The sequence below is a fragment of the Oryx dammah genome, unplaced genomic scaffold, assembly GCF_014754425.2.
Source record: "Oryx dammah isolate SB20612 unplaced genomic scaffold, SCBI_Odam_1.1 HiC_scaffold_10, whole genome shotgun sequence".
Lineage (NCBI taxonomy): Eukaryota > Metazoa > Chordata > Mammalia > Artiodactyla > Bovidae > Oryx > Oryx dammah.
Genome location: NW_024070194.1, coordinates 1,996,793 through 2,018,278, shown reverse-complemented (window position 1 = coordinate 2,018,278; position 21,486 = coordinate 1,996,793). Strand labels below are relative to the sequence as shown.

The following is a 21,486-nucleotide window of genomic DNA, read 5'->3' as shown; positions in this document are numbered from 1 at the left end:
TAATTGGTTCTCAGCTGACGCTGATTGTTATGGAACCACACTTTGAGGACCACTCAGCTGGGCATCTGAGGAGGGGAAACTGATTGGAGTGATCCAACACAGGGAGTTAAAGTCAAGCCAGGGCATAAGGCAACCCTCTTTCCAATGGATACGGCCTTAAAATACTTATCTATCAATTTACCCATCCAGATGCTATTTATTCAGCATTTACTGTGCCCAGGTATTGTACATTGATGATAGAGCAGTGAATGAGACAAGAAGGTCCCTGCTGTTGATGGGCTCACAGTCTAACGACCCTGGTCTGCAGGGAGGCGTCATAATTGCTCAAGTCCCATCAGGAACTTGAAGGGGCCTGGCTGGCTTGGGAAATGGGTAACTTTAAAAATACTGATATCCACAGTTGCTTACTGCATCATCACAGTTACCTTCTCAACACCAGTTTCACGGAAATGATAAAAGTGATGACAGTGATCCTGTGATTCCCTTGACTGGCACTGCTGAAGTCAACTCATTTGGGACATGGCAGAGCTGAGTCCCAGAGGATCAGAGCCAGGTTATGACAAAACACCTATTACATAAAATGGTAAATATCCCTACTGTTGTCGTTATTAACTAGCCAGCTTGAGTAGGAGTTTTCAGGTACTTGGTGCTAACATTCCCTGTGCGCTAACAGCCCGCCTGTACTGTTTTTTTTTTTTTTTTAATGTACCAGCCATTGCACCAAGGGTTTGCCTCGCTCCATCTCAATCCACGCTCACAGCGGCTCCACGAGTTATGCACTATCATCACTCTCCTGTTTAGGGAGCGAACTGACAGGGTAAGTCACTTGCCCTCTCCTCTCGCTGGGTGTGAGGGTGACTTCCATGCTTGGCAGTGATCCCAACTTAACCGTTTACAATCACACTGCCCTTCTCAAGCTGCTTCTAAGTCTGAGCTGATAAAAATGGAAAAACTAACCAACGACCAACCTTACCTTTGTTTGGGGGACTGAGAATCACAGGGAGCAATGGACTCACCAGGGTGGCCCTCTTACCCTAGTTCTCGTCATTAAACTTAACCACTTTCTAGGAGTTACCCAACAAAAGCACTCTTAAGAGTTGCTCAGCTCAACCTCCTGGTCAGCGGTCAGAGAAAAGGGCCAGGCTAGAGATCTGGGCTCCAGGTCTTGGACTCCCTCCTGTGGCCAGATTTAAATAGAAAAGCTTCAAGGAGAAGAAATCGCGTGCAATCATGGCCAGATCCAGCTGGGGGCCATTTTGTTAAGGAGGGCACCTTCGGGAGGGGAGGAAGTGCACCATTCCCTCTCACAGTGAAATACAACAGGGGGTGCAGTTAAGTCCAGTCAGGGCACACGGCTTTACCTTAGATAGCTTAGTCAAAAATCAGCCTGAAAACCGTAAAGTGTGCCAATGTAAGGATGCTGTATCAGTGCCTTTGGTAAAAGTGAAAGTGTTAGCTGCTCAGTTGTGCCCCCATGGACTGTGGCCTGCCAGGCCCCTCTGTCCACGGGATTCTCCAGGCAAGAATGCTGCAGTGGGTTGCCATTTCCCTTCTCCAGGGGATCTTCTCGACCCAGGGATGGAACTCAGGTCTCCTGCATTGCAGGCCGATTCTTTGCCATCTATCTGAGCCACCAGGGAAGCCCAACTGTTACCCTTACTTTCATAAAATCGCCCTGATTTTCTATCCAGGCACTGGCAATGGCTAGTTAAAGGGCCAGGGGCTGAAGAGGCTCCAGTGAGTGGCTAAGAGAGGGAAACAAAAGAGTTAAGCTCCTCTGAAAACCAATTTATGCCAAGGACTGGATTCTGACGGGCATTCAGGCCAGTGCTAGAGATCTGAATTACAAATTTACAGAATTTGCTGCTCTGTAAGTAATTCCTTTTCTTCCTAAGGGAGCCTGTAATTTCCGGGGCTGTAGGGGGGAGGGGTGGCGGGCGTCACTTGATTTCCACTGATAGAATGAACAAGATGTATACCCGAGAGGAGCTTAATTCTACTCACCGTGCGAACTGCCTTTTTATTAATAAAAGGCCGAGAAAGGGCTTGGGAGGATAGTTAAAAGCTGGTAAGAATCATTTTAGATTTCTGCAAAGCGCATTCCTTGCATTTGCAACTCGGGTGAGTGAATACTGGCAGTCACCTTCCTTTCCTCCTCTGCCAGGTAGCGTGGTGAGCTGATTCTAGATCAGTTTGGGATTCTTTGACAAAAGAAATGCTGCTTATCAGGCCTGCTCCCTTCCAGGCACTTTGAGAAGGAGCCAGCAAGGCGCAGATTCGAACCTGTTGGAGTCTCATTACATGGGACCCCAGTGCATCTGTTTGCACACAAACAACAGCAATGCAGCTCGAGAGTCTGTGTGTGTGTGTGTGCAGGCGCGCAAATCCCTGATAATTTGTTTAAAGGGCAGGGGGGCACAACAAAACCACAAGGACTTCACTCTCTTTCTCTTTTCCTTCCCTTTTTGGCATTTTCCTTGGGTGGCCTGTGCCCCTCTCCCCAGGATGAATTCATGAGAGACCTCAGGGGCTGCTGAGAACAACTGTGATTTGAATGAATTCTTTTACGGATATCAGTCCAGACGTCGCCGTTGGCTGGATCTGGCAAGCAGCATTTCCCTGTTGCTGGTGGTGGTTTTCCCTGACGGTGGCCAATTCAGCTCGACAGCCCAGGTCCTGCAGAGGCCATGGAGACACTTCCCTGTGCACCTGAAAATACATAATAAGTTAACGGGCATGTCAGCTTCAAAAAGGCACTTGTGCCCCCTCCCCCAGGTATTAATTTCTCTTTCTATTTTGGGGTGCTCTTAACATTTTACTGTGGGTGGTTTTTGCTATCCAAAGGGCATTCCTGGGCGCTGCCGCTTAAAGAACTTCAGCCCCTCTGTGAATCTGTGTCCTCGGAGCTTTCCTGGACTCACTTGGGGAGTGGCTACTCTTTTCACCCCTAATCCAACAGGAAGCATGGAAATTAGCATTTATTGCAAATCGGTCAGGAATGGGCTTTCCAATCAAAACCAAACAAACCCCACCAAACTAAAAAAACAGAATTTTAACTTGCTTCGCAGGCTACTACTGGCTTTAGAATCTCCCCAATAATTTTTAGAGTCCTCTCTGGCTTAAGTTTTCTTAAAAACAGAACAAGCAATTTCATTCAAAGATGGCTCTCTTTTTTTGGCCAGGAGGATGGGAAACCAGTTACGGAAACCGTTGGCATGCTCTGCAGCAAGATTCTCAGCAGAGAACTTCTTTTTAAAAGTTTGAAAAATTTTTTCCGGGGTGGGAGGGCTCCTTTGGCATTAGTGAGTCAGTCTCGCCCTGGAGACATTTCTCATCAGGGCAAAAAGCCCCTGGGTCCAGTGAGGTGAAACTTGCAAATAATACTGTCACCTTTCTCAACAGACTGGCGTGGCCAGAGCTCAAAGGTCATGCCAGGCAACCCCCGCGGTGTTTAGAGACAAAGCAGTGACCGGCTGCCTGTTTGCCTTGAATCATCCCATGTGCTATGATGGGGATGATGGAGGGAAAGTCATCCCCCACTGAGGTCTTCCCCAGAGGGTTTTTTCCCCTGATCTGGCCAAGTTAAGCACGCAGACATGAAGCAGCATGAGGTCATTCTCAGCTGGGTGAGTCACAAACAGTGAGGAATGTCCAGGTTCAGGCAGGAGGGCTGGAGCAGCCAAACCCACCCCAAGGAAAAGGCCTCTGGTCTTTTCTGGAAGCTGAGCTCTCAGGTGCAGCCAGCCGGTCCAAGCTGGTAGCCAGCGGGTCCTGGGAGCCAAGGGCCTCCCAAACTTTTTTTGGTGAAATATTTTTGTCCTGAACACATTTTCCAAAGGCCTTTTTGCCCAAGCCACAGTGTTCTTTGCCTAAGGTATCGACTTCTCAGGAGCAGGCGTTTAGTGCTGTTTCTAGCCACGGTGCGGTGGACTGTACACGCAGAGGGTTTGTAGGAGCCGCGGGGGCCCGTGGTTCTGTGTCAGTCACACGTGTCTGTTTGCCTGTGTAAGACTGTGAACGTGTGCATGCGTCTATCCCTGTATGGAAACACGTTCCTGAGTGTGTGTGCATCTGTGGCTATAAACACACACCTGGATGTATGTGTCACTGGTGGACACTTCGACTGACTCTTAACCTCCAGCCCAAGGGATCCCAGCTTCTCAGCTCAACTGTAGAAGTTTGCCTGGCCTGACACCTCCCGGGGTGGTCCATGACTCACCAACAGGGGGACAAAGGCCAGCCTCCTTGCCTGTAGGTAGAACCAACTTTGTGGTACGATTCACATATGATTCAGGCTCCAGGGCCCCCTGGGAGACAGAATGAAACTGCGCTCCAGCTGAGCCCAGACCCTGCCCCGTGCTCCTCTTCCTCCCTTTCCTCCCGGAGCCCGCCTTCAGGCTCACACCGGCACCGAGTCTCTGTGCCAGGCTCTACTCTGTCAGTGTGGCCAGAGGCAGTGTGTATATATTACACACGTGTGTGTGCGTGCATATGTGCAAATATACACGTGCACACATCTGTGTGTGCACACGCCCACGTATGAGATCGAGGAAGATCTGGGAGAGGAAATAAGATGCAGGGGGAACATCGATCTTCTGACATGGGAGATAAAGCCACCGCAGACACAGAGCTCCCGGCCTGCTTTAAAAGCGGAACATTAAAAGATCGTTCAGATGCCAACGTATTTTTTTATTAAATCAGAAAAAGATACAGTATACATGATATCAGTCGATCATATGGCTAGGTTTTGAACTACACTTTAATACACCATGGTCCTATGTACTCCTCTGTACAAGTATTAAAAAAAAGTCAGGTATTTGAATAATCTGTAAATTTTTATTATTAACTGGGGTTATGGGAGGGTTTTATCAGAGCACATCCTGAGAACATTAGGAAATTACAGACAGACTTGAGATAAGTGTCAGACAGAACAGATGAAGCAAGCCCCTCAGCCATCTGAGAAACATTAATAATGTAAGATTGCAGACCGAATCTTTGTTAGGGATACGGGATGCGGGACGAAAATGGAGACCTTGGCGCCCCCTAGTGTTGCAAAAATAAACTCGCAACGTCTTTTATTTGGTTTGGGTTGGGGTGTTTTTTTTTTTTTGAAGTTGTAATCCTCGCCCTTGTCACTGAGCCTCAAAAAGCAATTGTTTTCCCAAATCATGTCAAGTCCTCTCCAGTCAATCTTTTCCCTCTCGTCAATAACGTTCAAGGACCCTATTTGAAAAACAACTCTCATTCATTCCTTTGTCATTCCCTACACATTCCTTTCCAGAAAACTGGCAACCTCCCAACAACACACAGCCCACGGTCTCCCTCCTTGAAACGTGAACTTAAACAAACGGATTTTCGCCTCTCCTCTTCAAGCCGAGAGGATGAGCACGCCTTGACTACAAAGCTTAATTCCTTCCAGCAGTCTTTTCCCTTCTGCAACTTACTTGCCCCTGGCCCTTTTTCATAACTTAACCAGAATGCAGTCCTCTCTGCCCCTCCCTGACCCTGCTTGGGACCCATCTTCAGACCTGGCTAGTTAACCTGCTAAGCCATCTTTACAGTTATTTTCCAGGGAAGACTGGACCACAGACGTAAATAATACACCTCGATATACAACAGCTCAGGCTTAATTCAGAGGCAGACTCTCATGGGATGGCCATCAGAAGAAAAAGCATACACGTGGAGAGGGTTTCGGGGGAGACGGAGTGGGGAGGAGACATCCCGGTGGCGGAACCTGATGGGAGTCGTGAAGATTTGTTTACTTGGATTTGCCCGCTGGCCCGATGCACACGGGGTCTGTTTGCACTTGAGCATCCAACATCCGCTTCGGTCCCTGGAGGAAATACAAAAGAAGGTGACGATCTGTCATATCAACAACAGCAGTCGCCAGGTATGGAGCACTTTATGCCAGCTGCTGTCCTAAATAAATACGCCGTAGTCGTGGGTGGTGGGTAAGACATGGTCTCTGCTGAGCTGCCCGAGTTCCAGGCCTGGGTATATCCCTTTCTAGCTTTGTGAAATCTTGGACAAATGACAACTCTCTGTGCCTCAGTTTCCTCATCTTTAGAATAAAGGTGATGACATTTATCTCAGAGGGTTGTTCCAAGACAAAGCGAGTCCTGGCTTATGATGCGCTAAGAACAGTACTCGGGGGTGGGAGGGCGGTGTAGAAGACCGTCCCCAGGTAGAGCTAATTTCCATCAACCCTCTGTTCACTTTCTAACCGTACTGGCTGTTTATTTGGCTTACAAAATGTATCTCTGCAAAGTTTTCATGTAACGCCAAGTAGGCTGTTTCCTATCCGAGTCCAAGCAGCAGGTATAGAAGGAGGAGAGAGGGGCCAGAATGAAGGCTGTCACCAGGAGGGCAAAGGTCACATGGGGAGCGGCTGGCGGTGTAGCTTCTGGGGAGGGAGGCTGGGCTGGGCGCGGCTGAGGGCAGCTAGAAGCTCCTTTTCCGTAGGTGACGAGGTGGCAATGGTTCCCTGACTGCTGACAGGCCTGCTGCTAGCACTGCCCTCTCGGGAGAGGGATCAGGCAACCCCCCCTGGGAAACGTGCCCAGCCTGGAAGCCCTCGGGGCTTGACTGGATCCTTGCAAAGTGGCAGGAAAGCCCTCCCTTCTTCTCCACCGCTGCTGCAGTCTCGTGACAACAGGAAGACGGAGGGACTGAGGAAGAAGGGTTTCTGCCCCAAAGGGGTGTTGCCATCATTAAACAGGTGACGAATGCCAGGAAGCCTGGCCTCAGACAAGGCTCGGTGAGGTGAACGAGACTTGGTGTCTGCCCGCCGCTCACCATCTCTGCAGGCATCACGGCGCCAAAGCGCCGTCAGCTCTCCGAGGCGGTCCGAGAAGTGTGCTGCCTGCCCATCTATTTGGCTGTGGCCCCGCTATGGCCGTTTCTGCACTCCAGCAGCAGAACAGTCCGTGAAGGCCATAAGCAAGGGCCCAGCGTTTCCTCGCTGAACAGTTTTAATAGCTTTCCTGCTCGCGTAGGAGCGGGCTAGTACTCTGCGCAGCCCGCACAGCCGGCTGAGCTGCCCACTGCCCGAAACGGAGCTCCTTTATTCCGCCCCGCGCCAGCATCCCACCCGCCTGCATGCACCGGGCTCTCTGCCCCTGGGCCCCCGCAGGCGCTCAGGGTTTGTCTGGCAAAGGTCCGGCCACCTGGTGGCCAGCCAGCCGGTCTCCTTTGGAGGGGCCCAAAAGCCCCGAGAGGGGAGGCGCCCCGACTACCCACCAGGCCCTTGAAGAAGCCCCCGAGGGACTGCCGCCGCTTCTCGGGTCTCTTCTGGGGCTTGTCCCCGTTCGGCAGCGAGTTCGCCTCTGCGGCGGCCGGCTCCACGCCCGGGGCCGGCTCTTTGGCTTCCTGCTTGTCGCCCTTCTGCTTGTTGGTCTCCGCGGCGGCCTTCTTGCCCTTGGACGGGCCTTCTTTGCCCTTCTGGCCCGCAGCTGCCGCTTCCGGCTGTGGCGGAGCGACCACCTTCTCCGTGGGTTCCGAGGTCTAGAGCAAGTTCAAACAAAGTGCATTTTTAGTGGCGGCAAGACACCGCTCAGGAGCAGGTGAATAAATACGTTAAGACAGATGTTCAAAGGGTGGATGGTGTCTGTGTGCTCGTGAGTCCTGGGTGAGATGGAAAAAAATAAGAAAAGATGTGCAAATACTTTTCATGGTATGAAATCACAGTGGGGACATTTATTTACCAATCTGATCATTCATTCATTGATGAATGCTTCCGTGGCAAGCATTTTTTACTCCTTCTTCTAGAACTAGAAGCTGGGTTTTCCTTGGAGAACCACTCCTCTCTCTCTGGTTTATTCCCTGCGGTTTTCACACGCTAATTTCATCCTTGGACAAGGACACGTGACCCAGATCTGGCCAACCAGAGCATTGCGTATGACTGGGCTGCTGGGATTGGTTCAGACTGGCCAAACACAGCTAAACCTCAGCTGATCTCAAAGCTTCGCCAAACAAGCAAGAGAGAGGTCTGTTCCCTTTCCTTTGAGCCGGAAGCTGTGATGATAAAAGCCTGGAGCTTCAAGAACTATCACCATTTCTAGGAAAAAAATCTGCTTGAAAAAGAAACTAACCCTGGGGACACAGAGGAAAAGCAGAGATGAGAGCTGAAGAGAGAGAAGGGGAGAAAGACCCCATGTGGCGTTGCCATCGCACACGCCCCTGGATCTAGCTGTTCCTGAAGCCCCTTTTCGCGTGAGCCAGCTGTGAGAGGGTTTCTCCCACTTGCACCACGTGTGACTTTTCTTGGGGACGCTTCCTCTTCTCTACACGATTCTCTCCCTTGATCTCTGGTGTGACACTGCCATTTCATAAAACAGCAGTAAAAGAAGGCGATTGTTTTATTTGTAGTTTTGAATGGACATATTTTCCATGGTAAAGTGCAATGTTCAAAATCCTACTTGGTTCCTATAGTTTGGGGGAATGAGGCTGTAAAATCAAAAATTCTAGGTAAATTACAGACCACCAAAAATCTATTAGGAGGTCAAAGCCTTTTTCCCATAGTTTACTTGAACTGAAATGACACTGGGGGCCATACAGATAAAATAAAAACACGAAAGAGGCTAAGGGTTAGGATAATCAAGTGGTGACCTTATCTCCCCACTTGTAAAGGCTGACTTTATTTTTTGGGGGGCTCCAAAATCACTGTAAATGGTGACTGCAGCCATGAAATTAAAAGACACTTACTCCTTGGAAGGAAAGTTATGACCAACCTAGACAGCATATTCAAAAGCAGAGACACTACTTTGCCGACTAAGGTCCATCTAGTCAAGGCTATGGTTTTTCCTGTGGTCATGTATGGATGTGAGAGTTGGACTCTAAGGAAAGCTGAGCACCAAAGAATTGATGCTTTTGAACTGTGGTGTTGGAGAAGACTCTTGAGAGTCCCTTGGACTGCAAGGAGATCCAACCAGTCCATCCTAAATGAGATCAGTCCTGGGTGTTCATTGGAAGGACTGATGTTGAAGCTAAAACTCCAATACTTTGGCCACCCCATGTGAAGAGTTGACTCATTGGAAAAGACCCTGATGCTGGGAAAGATTGAAGGCAGGAGGAGAAGGGGACAACAGAGGATGAGATGGTTGGATGGCATCACCAACTCAATGGACATGAGTTTGAGCGAGCTCCGGGAGTTGATGATGGACAGGGAGGCCTGATGTGCTGCGGCTCGTGGGGTTGCAAAAAGTCGGACACAACTGAGCAACTGAACTGAACTGAAAAGCAACCTAAGGCCGAAGAAATATTTCGCCAGTGTAAGAAAAACAGTTCAAGCAATGCTGGCCTAGATGTTGGGGAGATACATTGGAGCAGGGGAGACTGTGGTGAGCTGAATGTCACATGCCTTGTTTAAAAGGGCAACAGCTGCTCAGATCCACCAAAGATATGACTAGATTATAGCTCAGCACTCTCAGATCTAGTTTTTTTCAGTGGAAACTTGAAATCGAATTATGGTAAATGCAAAATATGTTCGTTTAAAAATACTGACAGCAGAAGCTTTAAAGCCCTGTTGATAGCAAACACCCAAGCGCAATTATTCCTGCGGCCACAGTTGGACAAGTTGGGCACACACGCGCAACTTGTGACTCATAAAGCTTAGGTCACAGAGCTCTACGGCAAAGTGGTAGTTTTGATTCAGAAGGCAGAGAGTAATCATTTCACATCAGTGGATCAAACACACCTCTTAGACATGAGCAAGAAGACAGAGAAAAATTGCCCGGTCCTGAAGGCTTCCCCAGACTGCAGCACCCTGGAGGAAGGGATTCCTCGGAGCAAAGCCTCAGGCATCCAGGGCTCCCCGAGAAGCTGCTGTACAAGCACGCCTCCTGAGTGTTTTTGTCGGATCCCAGCTCCCTAAGTTGTAGCAGATGCTAAGATGTCAAGTATGACAGGCACTCAGAGCAGACACTCGCCTTAGAAGGAGGCGGACATCCCCAGCACACTGCTCTGCAGAAAGGCAGAAACCAGCGACTCTGCCACTCTTGTTCCCACACCCCGTTAACCGGCTTTGCCCCGTAGAGGATTTTAAGACACAATGAGTAACTGAGAGCTCAGTGTCTGGAGTCAAGACATCATGGAGTGGCTCTGGTTCATCACATCCTTGCTGTGTGACCGGGAATAAACGGTGTGACCTCTCAGCTTCCTCTTCTGAATAGGAGTAAGAATACAGCAAAGCAATCGTCCCTCACGGCCCTGCTAGGACTGCGACAGCTGGTGATGGAAAGCCCACGGAGGAGGTGGTGCCTGGATGCCAAACACAAAGAGGGCAACTGGCTTGGCCTCTCTGGGAGTGAGGGCGTTCCAGGACATGGAACTTAACAGCTTTAAAACCAGGAAGTTACAGTGTGCTCGGTCGTGTCTGACTCTGCGACCGCATGGACTGTAGCCCGCCAGGCTCCTCCCTCCATGGGACTCTCCAGGCAAGAGTACTGGAGCGGGCTGCCACTTCCTCCTCCAGGGGAGCTTCCCGACTCAGGGATCGAACCCGCGTCTCTTGGGTCTCCTGCTTTTCACCCCCATAGACTGTAGCCCGCCAGGCTCCTCCGTCCATGGGACTCTCCTGGCAAGAGTACTGGAGTGGGCTGCCACTTCCTCCTCCAGGGGGTCTTCCCGACTCAGGGATCGAACCCGCGTCTCTTGGGTCTCCTGCATTGCAGGTGGATTCTTTACCACTAGCGCCACCTGGGAAGCCCCCAAACCAGGAAAGTCCTGGGCAAACTGGGACGAATTGGTCCTCCTGGCTTAACACTCAGCGGTGACTTTGCGGGACGGTGGGTCCCAGTGCCAGGGACAGAGGAGGCGCTCAGGAAATCTTTGCTGGATCGGGGGCCCCCGTGTCTCACCGGCCTCGTGCTGGCTCTGTTCATTCTGCTGCAGCCGCCAGGGGCTCTTCTCCTTGCACAAACTGACTCTGAAAGCAGAGCCTCCTCCTGGCGGCGCTGCTGCTCGGGTGTCTCGGGGCTTCAGAGGCCGCCTCTTTCCCATCGGGTCCCAGCTCAGCTGTGCTCCTTGGAGACGCAGCCCCAGCTGAGAGAGTCTGAGGAAGCCTGACCCCCTTCTTGGGGAACACTGCTGAGTTTTCTTTATATTTGGGATTTCTTTGCTCATGTGGAAGTGTTCTGACTCCCTCTGATAGAAGCGAAGCTCTGGAGGATAAGACCCCTCTGTGTCTTTTCCATTGCTCTATATCCGGCACCTCGCCTGATGCATGGTCAGTCTGGAATAAATGGCCAGCAACTGGCCTTCCCAATGTTTCCAAAACAGTTCCCTTAGCTCATCACTCAGGTGTGAAGTGGGGAGTCCCCACAAACAGCTTTCCTTTGACACTGATTTTTTTTTTATAGAAAGGAGCTTTCAGTGGGTCATGTCTATTTACCACATGGTTATGCCATCGCTATTAGCTTAATTTTTAAAAAAAGCTTAGAAGCTAAATTCTGGAAACAATACATGACTGAGTCCTTTTCCTTCAAAATGAGCTAAGAATTTGGACAGTGTATGATTGCTTTGTCATGAAATGCAGAAGATTCAGAATCTTTGCTTAGGGTCTGACCCTATACATTCTGGAAATTTATAACAAAACTTATTCACATCTGAATCATCCGAGTGTGTCCCCTCCTAGAACCCAGGGACGTTGGCAGGAAGCTGGAGGATAAGATCATCAGAAGGTCCCATTTGATTCAGACACTGGAAGCCAACCCAGGCTGGGCATTCCTCATGCTTTCTGTTTGTGGAAGCATCAGTTAAGGCTTTTATAACTCAGAGAGGGAAACTCTAAAAGGAGCAGAGAATGTCTACCCCTCCTCCTAAAATTAAACTAAGCATTTGTCATCTCCCAATACTTCACACAAATCTTCTCATGTCTGTATCCAAGACCCTGGAAAACAGAATTCTCACAACATTCCTAGATGAGTGTAAATAGAATGACATTTCCAGCTCATTCAGACTTCCAGTGACTACAGTCAGAGTTTAGAATCAAAATGATGGGCACTACTGATTCACTGTCAGATTCCAGACAAAATGTACAAACATATGTGAATATTCCATAGTGAATAACAGAAGTTTATCATGTTTCCAAGACAGTAACCTTTGGGATTTTTAGTTCCAAAGGGGTCTAGAATATAGGTTTGGAGGAAGGGTGGGTATAGTAGTCAGTTAAAAAAGAAAGATAAAAACAATCTGAATGCTGTAAAAGGCAATCTATTCCATGTTGAAATGTGTAAGAGAAACCAACTATCACGGAAGTAGAAATAATAAATTATTTAGTAATTGCTAGAATGTGTGTGTTTGTGATATGAACGTCACAGGGTAGTAATTTATCATCAGAAGCCATAACAGTAATGAAACAGCAGCAAAAGCTATGACTTTATATATTGAAGTCCTAAGCCCCAGTGCGAAAGTGTGTGGAGTAAGGAAGAATTGGGTTGGCCAAACATTCGTTCCTGTTTTTCTGTAAGATATTACAGAAAAACCTGAATGAACTTTTTGGCCAGGCCAATAATTAAGGCTAATTGAGGTCATTAGAATGGGGCCCTGATTCAACAGGATTAGTGTCTTTGTAGGAAGAGACACCAAAATGCTCATTCTCTCTCCTCTCGATGGCATTCTCTTATGGCAGCTCATGCTATTAAACAGCAAGTAAAATTCATTGACTCCTTTCTACCAGGAATGTTCTAAGTGCTTGACATGTATCAGTCAGTTCAGTTCAGTCGCTCAGTCGTGTCCGACTCTTTGCGACCCCATGAACCGCAGTGCGCCAGGCCTCCCTGTCCATCACCAACTCCCGGAGTTCACTCAGACTCATGGCCATCGAGTCAGTGATGCCATCCAGCCATCTCATCCTCTGTCGTCCCCTTCTCCTCCTGCCTGCAATCCCTTCCAGCATCAGAGTCTTTTCCAATGAGTCAACTCTTCATATGAGGTGGCCAAAGTACTGGAGTTTCAGCTTTAGCATCATTCCTTCCAAAGAAATCTCAGGGCTGATCTCCTTCAGAATGGACTGGTTGGATCTCCTTGCAGTCCAAGGGACCCTCAAGAGTCTTCTCCAACACCACAGTTTTAAAGGATTAATTCTTCAGCACTCAGCTTTCTTCACAGTCCAACTCTCACGTCCATACATGACCACAGGAAAAACCATAGCCTTGACTAGACGGACTTTTGTTGGCAAAGTAAAGTCTCTGCTTTTGAATATGCTATCTAGGTTGGTCATAACTTTTCTTCCAAGGAGTAAGCGTCTTTTAATTTCATGGCTGCAATCACCATCACATGTATAGATTTATCTAAATATGACAGCCCTATAAAGCAGTACGTTTCCTAGCCCCATTATACAGATGAGGAAACTGAGGCCTGGAGGGATTGGTAATTTGCCTTTAGTCACAAAACCAGAATACAGCTGAGCCAGGATTCAAACCCAGGTAGTTTGAAGCCCGCAGCCCATACTCTTAACCATGTCTCTGTATTGCCGAAATTAGAAGAAGAATATAGATGACATTTTTTTGGAGGTATATTTCTAAGTTAAGAAAGAGTACAGGTTATAAAATAGGATGTTGAGCATGAAATGATTCCCACTGGGGAAAAAAAAAGGATATAGTTATAAAAACATAACTGTTTCTTTAGGACAGAGAAACTGATAGAAGCAGCCCCCACGACCCCATGTCTTTCACTCATCTGTTCCAGAAATAGCTGCTACTATGTACCAGGCGCCATGCAGTGTGATGAAAAAAAATAGAACAGGTCCCTGGTCCCCTCCTTGCTCCACAAGTGCTCCAGACAGGGGTGGGAAGGGGAAGAGGGAGACAGCTGACTAACGGACAAATGAGTTACTGCAACGTGTAATAAGTGCCATGAAGTTAAAGCACGAGGTGCAGAGACGATGGCTGGAAAGGGAAAGGTTTTTGAGGAGGTGACGTTTAAGCCAAGATGTGAAGAACGAGGAGGAATTATCCACGTGCAGAGAGGGGAGAGCGCGTGTGAGACTTTACAATAAGAAATAGCTGAGGAAAGCCAGCTTGTCCATGAACGTATTTGGAGTAAAAAACTAAGGCTGATTAATGTCATAAAGATGGGGCCCTCAACTAACAGGATTAGTGTCTTTGTAAGAAGAGAAATCAAAACACTCATTTTCTCTCCTCTCCATGGTACCGTATGGTAGCGCATGCTGGGAAACACAGTGATGGACATTTATTACATTTTCAAAGTCCAAGATGGTGCCTGGTATACAGTAGGTGCCCGACCTAGAGATGTCGGATGTGTTGGCTGTGGCTGAGAACTGAATGGACATGAGGCTCGAAAGAACCAAGAACACAGCAGCTAAACCCACACCAACCGAGCTTACCGATCACTTACTTGGTAGCTGGAGTCTTTCCCATCTATTTCTTCAGAGTGGGTGATCCCTCCATCCCCTTTCACTGACTAAAATAACAAACAGACAATGGCCTTTCAGCGACCATGAGCACAGCAACAGGGAAAAAGCAAGGGAAGTTCTGAAATGGATGACCTCAGTCATTCATCGCTGAGGTGCAAGGCCAAGATAAATGGAAGACCCATGAGAAATGCGCTGCTCATGAGACATAATTTCCATGCCATCTGTAACCAGAGTCTGGCTAAATTCAAGTGTTGGTCTCCAAAAACAACAATAAAGGTCTTAAATCCTGAGATTATGTTATTCTGGGGTAAATAAGTGATGATGAAAACACTGATGTTGGAACCAGAACATCAGAGAACACACAGAATGTATGAGTAAATAAGTGAAGAGTTAAACCGCTGGCAGCATTTAAGTGGGGGTGTCTTGTAGCCCTTTTTGCCCCTTGTAGAGAGATGGGTTATGCTGAACATTCTCTTTTCCGATGCTTAGCACCCCCGCCGTGGCCGGTGGCATCAGGGCCGTGCTGAATGGGGTTGAAGTCACAGCTTTGGCTCCTTAAACCGACAATCTAAACCAGAGGCTCTACCAGCGTGATTCTGGCGCCAGCCACTTCAGCGTCTCCTGAGAGCTGTCCAGCCCAGAGGCCAAGGAGGATCTGTTCCCTGCGCACAGGTTAGACCCGTTCAGGTGGAAGCCGGCTCTCTCCTCCCTCTAGGCTTCCTGCGTTGCTCTACAAGGCCTGTCTTCTTGAGAACAGTTAGCAGGGAAAAGGGTTCTTGGTTATTATTTTGCTCCCTACAACCAGCTCCTTCAGGTCTCACCTAGAAGTTTGACCTCTTTGGGATTCCTGGGGCCTCTAGAATTCGGGCTGTGTTGTCACTGACCCTCCTGCTCAAACACGCTCTATAGTGTCCTTTAGAACACGGGGTCCTGCCCTCACGAGCTGGCCGTTAGGGAATGCGGAAAGGCAGAAACCAGCCAAAGTGATCTTTAAGGAAAAGCTGATGGACATTAGGAGTCTTGTTACATCCCCCTAGGACAGAGACTTTTAACTTCCCTAAATTTAATTGTTTCAGTTGGCTAGTGCTGGGTACCTGCCACTTTAAGAATGAGATCTGCCTTCTTCTCTCTTCCCTTTGTTGCTGGCCTTTGGTGGGAGTTGCGGGAAAGGGGCCTTGGATTGAATCTGCAGGTTCCCTTGGCAGTAGTGGATATAGGCTACCATCCTGAAAACAGACCCTCAGGATGCCAGGGAAATCACTGCGAAGAAGTTAAAAGTCTTTAAAAAAAGTAAAGGAGACTGCCCTCAGCTTTTTCATGATTGTTCTCTGCTGTTCATTTTGAGGTATAGTTTAGTAGTTAAGTTGCTAAGTCGTGTTGGACCCTTGCGACCCCATGGACTGCAGCCCGCCAGGCTCCTCTGTCCATGGGATTTCCCAGGCAAGAATACTGGAGTGGGTTACCATTTCCTTCTCCAGAGGAAGGAAACCCAACCCAGGGATCAAACCTGGGTCTCCTTTATCAACTGAGCTACCAAGCTGCACTTATGAAAAGGTAGCTGTGTGGTGAGTGTTCTTGCCTGGAGAGTCCCAGGGACGGGGGAGCCTGGTGGGCTGCCGTCTGTGGGGTCGCACAGAGTCGGACACGACTGAAGCGACTCAGCAGCAGCAGCAGCAGCAGCAGCAGGGTGAGTTTAGACAGAGTCTTCTTAAGTCTGTCTGCTGTCTCTTCAACATCAGCAGGTACTGACGATTACTTTCCTGCTCCCTCCCTCCCTCCCTTCTTCCTTTCCTCCGTCTCTCTCTCTGTCTCTCTCTCTCTTGCATTCTTTCCAGCCCTTCTCTTTCCTCTCTGCAGAGCCCTCTTTCAGTGATAAATTAAAATAGTTCCTGTTGGGCTTTGTACTCAAAGGACTGTAACCACAGCAGCTTATTTTTCCCCCAGCTGTCAAAAATAACAGACTTGCTGTTTAAAGAGATGAAAACATCCTTTCAGAGGCTATTTAGTACTTTAAAGAACAGTCTGAAGACTATTAAGTAATTTCGGAGATTTCCCAGTGTGATATTATTGAGCAACTTTCTTTACAGAGTTTATTTTTATTCATGGGAATCAAAGACGAAGCATCTCAGGGCTTGGATTTGCAACCAAGCCTTGCATGTTAATAAAATCACTTTTTAAATGTCTTTCATTGTGTAATGCATGACTATAGCTTCATTCTCAAAGAATGTTTGAAGCATCTCCGATATACATCACTTATTCAAAATCCTAGTGGAAATGTTTGCTGGCCAGTTCCCATCTCTTTGAAAGGAATGCAAATGTATTTTGATAGAGATTTACTTCAACTGAAGTTGATATTTTAAAGAATTGGGATGACATTTTATTTTAGCGAGTACAATAGCCTGATTGTTTACTAAATCAGCCTCATTACAACAGATTCAAGGAACTGGATCTGCTAGAAAGCTCCAGGATAAACAAAGGTTTTGAGTCCAACCTTTGTGTTTTACCAAGAGGCTCACTTGAAACGGAACTGGACAATTCAGACAAAATGACACAGCCAACATAAATCTCATTTTAGTGGCAAGAACCTTCAGAAAACTGGTGTCCAAGCTTTGCGAAAGCCATGGATTAATTCTCCCATCTTTTGCTTTGTTATGTGTCATTTCAGGTAAGCCCAACACATAAACATGATGTTTCCACAGAGAACATTAATAAGAAAGTCACAAAAGTGGACCTTTGGCTGTTCTATCTGCTTTTAAAGAAAACAGCTCCCAGAAGCACAGGAAGCATCAATAACATGCGAGTACCAGGGTGAGCTTTAGAAGCAACGAAAGCCCGAGTGTGCATTCTGCCTCTGCCAGTCACAGCTCCGCGACCTTGGCAGGTCACTTAAACACAGAGTCTTCAGTACCCGCATTTGCACAGTGGGCCAGTAAGAGGGTTTGCGGGCAGGGATTTTGTGTTATGAGTGAGTTATTGCATGCACGGTGCTTGGCACAGGACTGGCCACATACTTTGCATGCAATAAACAAACGGCAGCTATATTATTACTATTAATAGCTGAGACCTACCAAGTACTACAGAGTCCCCTTTCAGGGTAGGAAGGAATGCCAAGTCTCTGGTGAAGACAGGAATTGCCCAAAACAAATGCCACTTTAAAAAGCCTTTCCTTAAAGAACAACTTGGTATTCATATTTTAATACTCAGGGAGGAATCCAAGATCAAAAACTTTGGCTAAAAGACTCCTGTGTTTTGTTTTCGAGTTAACCTTACAAAGAACGCTCTTTTTTTCCATGAGACAATCCACGTCAGCAGGTTTTCTTAGACTTACTGCTGCTGCTGCTGCTGAGTCACTTCAGTCGTGTCCGACTCTGTGCGATCCCATAGACGGCAGCCCACCAGGCTCCGCCGTCCCTGGGATTCTCCAGGCGAGAACACTGGGTTGCCATTTCCTTCTCCAATGCATGAAAGTGAAAAGTGAAAGTGAAGCTGCTCAGTCGTATCTGACCCTCAGCGACCCCTTGGACTGCAGCCTTCCAGGCTCCTCCGTCCTTGGGATTTTCCAGGCAAGAGTACTGGAGTGGGGTGCCATGGCCTTCTCCGTCTTAGACTTACTAGATTGATGCAATTAACAAAACCCCTCTGATTTCATGGCTGTCTCATTTGGGCATTTAATTTTCCCAGTATTAAAGTTTAAGAGTCTCTCTTATCTAAGCCTGAGATGGTTATTCCAACAGAGTTTCTTACAAAATCAATGGTCTAAAGAGAGAGGCAGGAGGAGGATTAGAGGAGCACTGTGGCAACAGTGTGCGGGAGAAAGCACCTCTCAAGGGCAAGGCATTACTAATATTGACAAAGTGGAAATCTACGTCTTTATACTTCCATCCACCACCTTGCTGGTTTCATCTGCCCACCTGGTTTGTGGGTCACTTTGTAAAAAGGCACGAGTGCTTCAAATAGCCAATTTCCTGACACGCCGTTGAGTACACATGGGCATCGCTTTCTATTTAGGGTGTGACGGCTGTCGTAGCCATTCCTCGAAGTTGTTTCCAAAGGCTGCAGGGGCCCGTGGGATCTTTGTGAAGTGCTACCCCGACACGTGGCCAGTGTGATGCTTGGACTCACATGACTCTGCTTTCTTTTCCTTGAAATATAATTATGTGAAAAATGATTTTATGAAAGAATAATTTCTGGGAAAAAAGATTTCTTTGGAAATCAACTGGGCAATGCATTTATTAAAAAACAAATTCAACCAACAGGTACTTTGCCATGAGATAGGAAAATATGCTATCTGAAAGAAATTTAAGGGAAACGAAGACTAGAAAGTAGAAAAATCAATGGTCAGATGAATTGAAACCCTGATTACAAAATGAGGGTGATGTATTTGTAATTGAGTTTTCTCTTCTATTAAAGTCAATTATTTTTTTAAATTTATTTATTTGTAATTAAAGGGATGATTAATTAAATTAAATGTACAATATTGGCTCATTACTAAATATAAATATACTGTTTTATAATATACAGTATTGTAAAGTTTATAATATTGTATATTTTATAATATTGGCTCATTACAATATTGGCTCATTACTGAAGTCAATTAATATTAAAAACTATATTCTGCTAAAAATATCTGAATTCAGTTTAAAATATTTACTTATTCAATTATAATGCTTAGGCACATACTCAAAAAAAAAAAAAAAATCCCGTAGTGATGGGCCAGATGCTGTCTATCTTCAAGCCCTGAGACAAGATTTTTATTTTTCCTACAAAAATCCAAAGACTTTGTTTGGAAGCCATGAAATGTTAATGGAAGTGTTTCCTGAAACTAATTGCTAGTTGCCATCTTGCAGGAGTGTACTCCATGGGGATATTAACACCTGTGCAGAAAATAGGTTATAACGATGTTCATGCAGTTTGGTGAAGCAGTGGAGACTGTGAGTGGAAGGTACATGGGGTGTGCTCCCTGAAGGTGGCACAGAGTTCAAACCAAATCTGGGTTCTTTACCAGGTTTTGTTCTCCATGAGGACGGGGACCACATCTGTTTATGCTCATTGTCACATCTCTGTTGCCTGCAATATAGTGGGAGCTTAATGATATTTGCTGAGTAAGTGAATAAATGAAATGCAGAAAGTCAGAAACAAACCAGACGTCCCTCAATAGAGCAAAGGTTCATCAGAACATGATAGTGTAATGATAATTTAGTATCTTTCTATATGTTTATTTATATGTAATGATAATCCAGTATCTTTATATATATTCAGTACAATCATGATTCAGTAATGTCAATGAATAATTAGGATATCTGGAATTTTAGGGGAAACCCCAACCGTCATGGACGCGTAGGGGTTTGAACACTAATAGGAGGCACTAATATTCAAATTCCCAGGTCTAACCTTTTAATGGGAAACAGGAAATGAGAAGAATGGCCACTGTGAGGCCGGATGCTAGGAGCTGACTGAGGGTTACTTGGGGGAAACTGTGTCCTTTTCTATCTCGTCCATATCCTGCAGAAAGTCGATTCCAAAGGACTCTTATTTCCAATTTGTTCCCCTAACAGTTCAGACTTACAGTCTCCACTGCTATAAAACATCCCCAAACATCACCTAGTGGATGACTCTGGAGGATGAGTTTAAACACGGGGCCTCGCTTGAATTCAAGGGTGTGTTTGGAATGGATGCAGTGGGTGGTTGAGAGGTCTCTCCGTGCTTTGTCTGGAGTCCCTCATATCTTTCTCTCTTTTAAAGGAAGGAGTCTCATGTCAATTATTTGGAAGACAAAGTCATTCTGTTTGCCTTTTCTTTTTTTGTATCTCTCAGCTCCATCCAGAAATGAGAAAGCTGGATCACCCTCAGTGTTGTGATGGTTATTTGGGGATCCCATTTATAATTCAGATGGGTTGCCAGAAAGAGGCCAAATGTTCTTTTCCTTCCTGATGTAAAAATTGATTTAAAAATCTCAAATCTCGAGGCCTCTTTTCAGTGCCAAACTGCAGAATGACTGGCCAGGAAGATGGAAGGGGTCCTGGTCAAGCAGATTGCCCACCACTTCTTACTCCATGAGGATTAGGCAATAAAAGAAAACAATACCCATCAACAATCTCTGACAGTGATTTTTAATATGCCTCATCTCCCACTGGCAAGGGTTTTGTTCTGTTTTGTTTTGTGGACTAGAAAGAATTCCTTAACAGGTTGAGCTTGTGAAATTAGAGAGTTGCTTTCTCAAAGGATTAAATTCCCAAATACTCCTGGAAATAAAGGCACACTATAATGAAATTCTTGCTTTTCATTAAAAGAGAATTAAACCAATGACCTTTTACATTTTTTTTTTGTATTCCAAACGATTGGGGTTTGATTGCATTATATTATTTAAGTTCCTGGATGTTTAGATGTTTAATATACATAACTCTTCATAGACACTCAAAGATGTCTGCCCACATTCTTTCCATGCTATAGAAGTTAAGAAGGGCAAATTCACCAGCTAAATTACAGACACTATTAGGAAACTGTCATTTCCTTTCATATCATATCCTGTCTGGAACTGTCTATAAACAGGCTTTGCCCAAATTTGTGTCACTCACACATCCCCTTCAAAAGTTTTCCAACATCAAAATATAAATTGAACTATTTATTACTCAGTCCTTTAAAAACGCCTTATGTTCTTTATGGAAATAAACGTATTTTCAAAGGAAACTGCATATTATTATCATAACGAGGAAAGCAGAAATGCTTGCCAAAAACAGAAGGAAACTTTTAAAAATAAATAAAATTAAAAGTAAATAACACAATTTCCAGGTGGTTACTGTTGGCTGCCATGGCTCAGGGGCCTAGGCGACCTCTTCCTTTGTTAAGGAGGAAGTTAGCAGGGGTTAAGGGTTACTGGATGGCATCACCGACTCGATGCACATGAGTCTGGGTGGACTACAGGAGCTGGTGATGGACAGGGAGGCCTGGAGTGCTGCGATTCAGGGGGTCGCAAAGAGTCGGACACGACTGAGCGACTGAACTGAACTGAAGGCTTAAGGAAAATAAGCAACGAAGAGACATTCTCTGTGATTGAATCAGCAGGACGAAAGGGAATTTTCTTTGCACAATTGGTGTTTAGTTGGTACTCCTTC

The 21,486-nt window shown here is 46.5% G+C and overlaps 1 protein-coding gene across 4 annotated transcripts in view; it reads right to left on the bottom strand.

The window, feature by feature from the left end:
• Window positions 1-4,668: 4,668 nt before the first annotated feature.
• BCAS1 (brain enriched myelin associated protein 1) overlaps window positions 4,669-21,486 on the bottom strand; it is a 99,457-nt gene continuing 82,639 nt past the window's right edge. For 2 of the 4 annotated variants that reach the window (XM_040248097.1, XM_040248096.1), the window contains 3 exons: window positions 14,356-14,421; window positions 7,240-7,503; window positions 4,669-5,833 (listed from right to left, as the gene is read on the bottom strand). In XM_040248097.1, coding sequence (XP_040104031.1) covers window positions 5,759-5,833; window positions 7,240-7,503; window positions 14,356-14,421 — 405 coding nt within the window. In that variant the 3' untranslated portion in view covers window positions 4,669-5,758. The remainder of the gene's footprint in view (window positions 5,834-7,239; window positions 7,504-14,355; window positions 14,422-21,486) is intronic. The other 2 variants (XM_040248098.1, XM_040248099.1) reach the window with 1 other exon arrangement.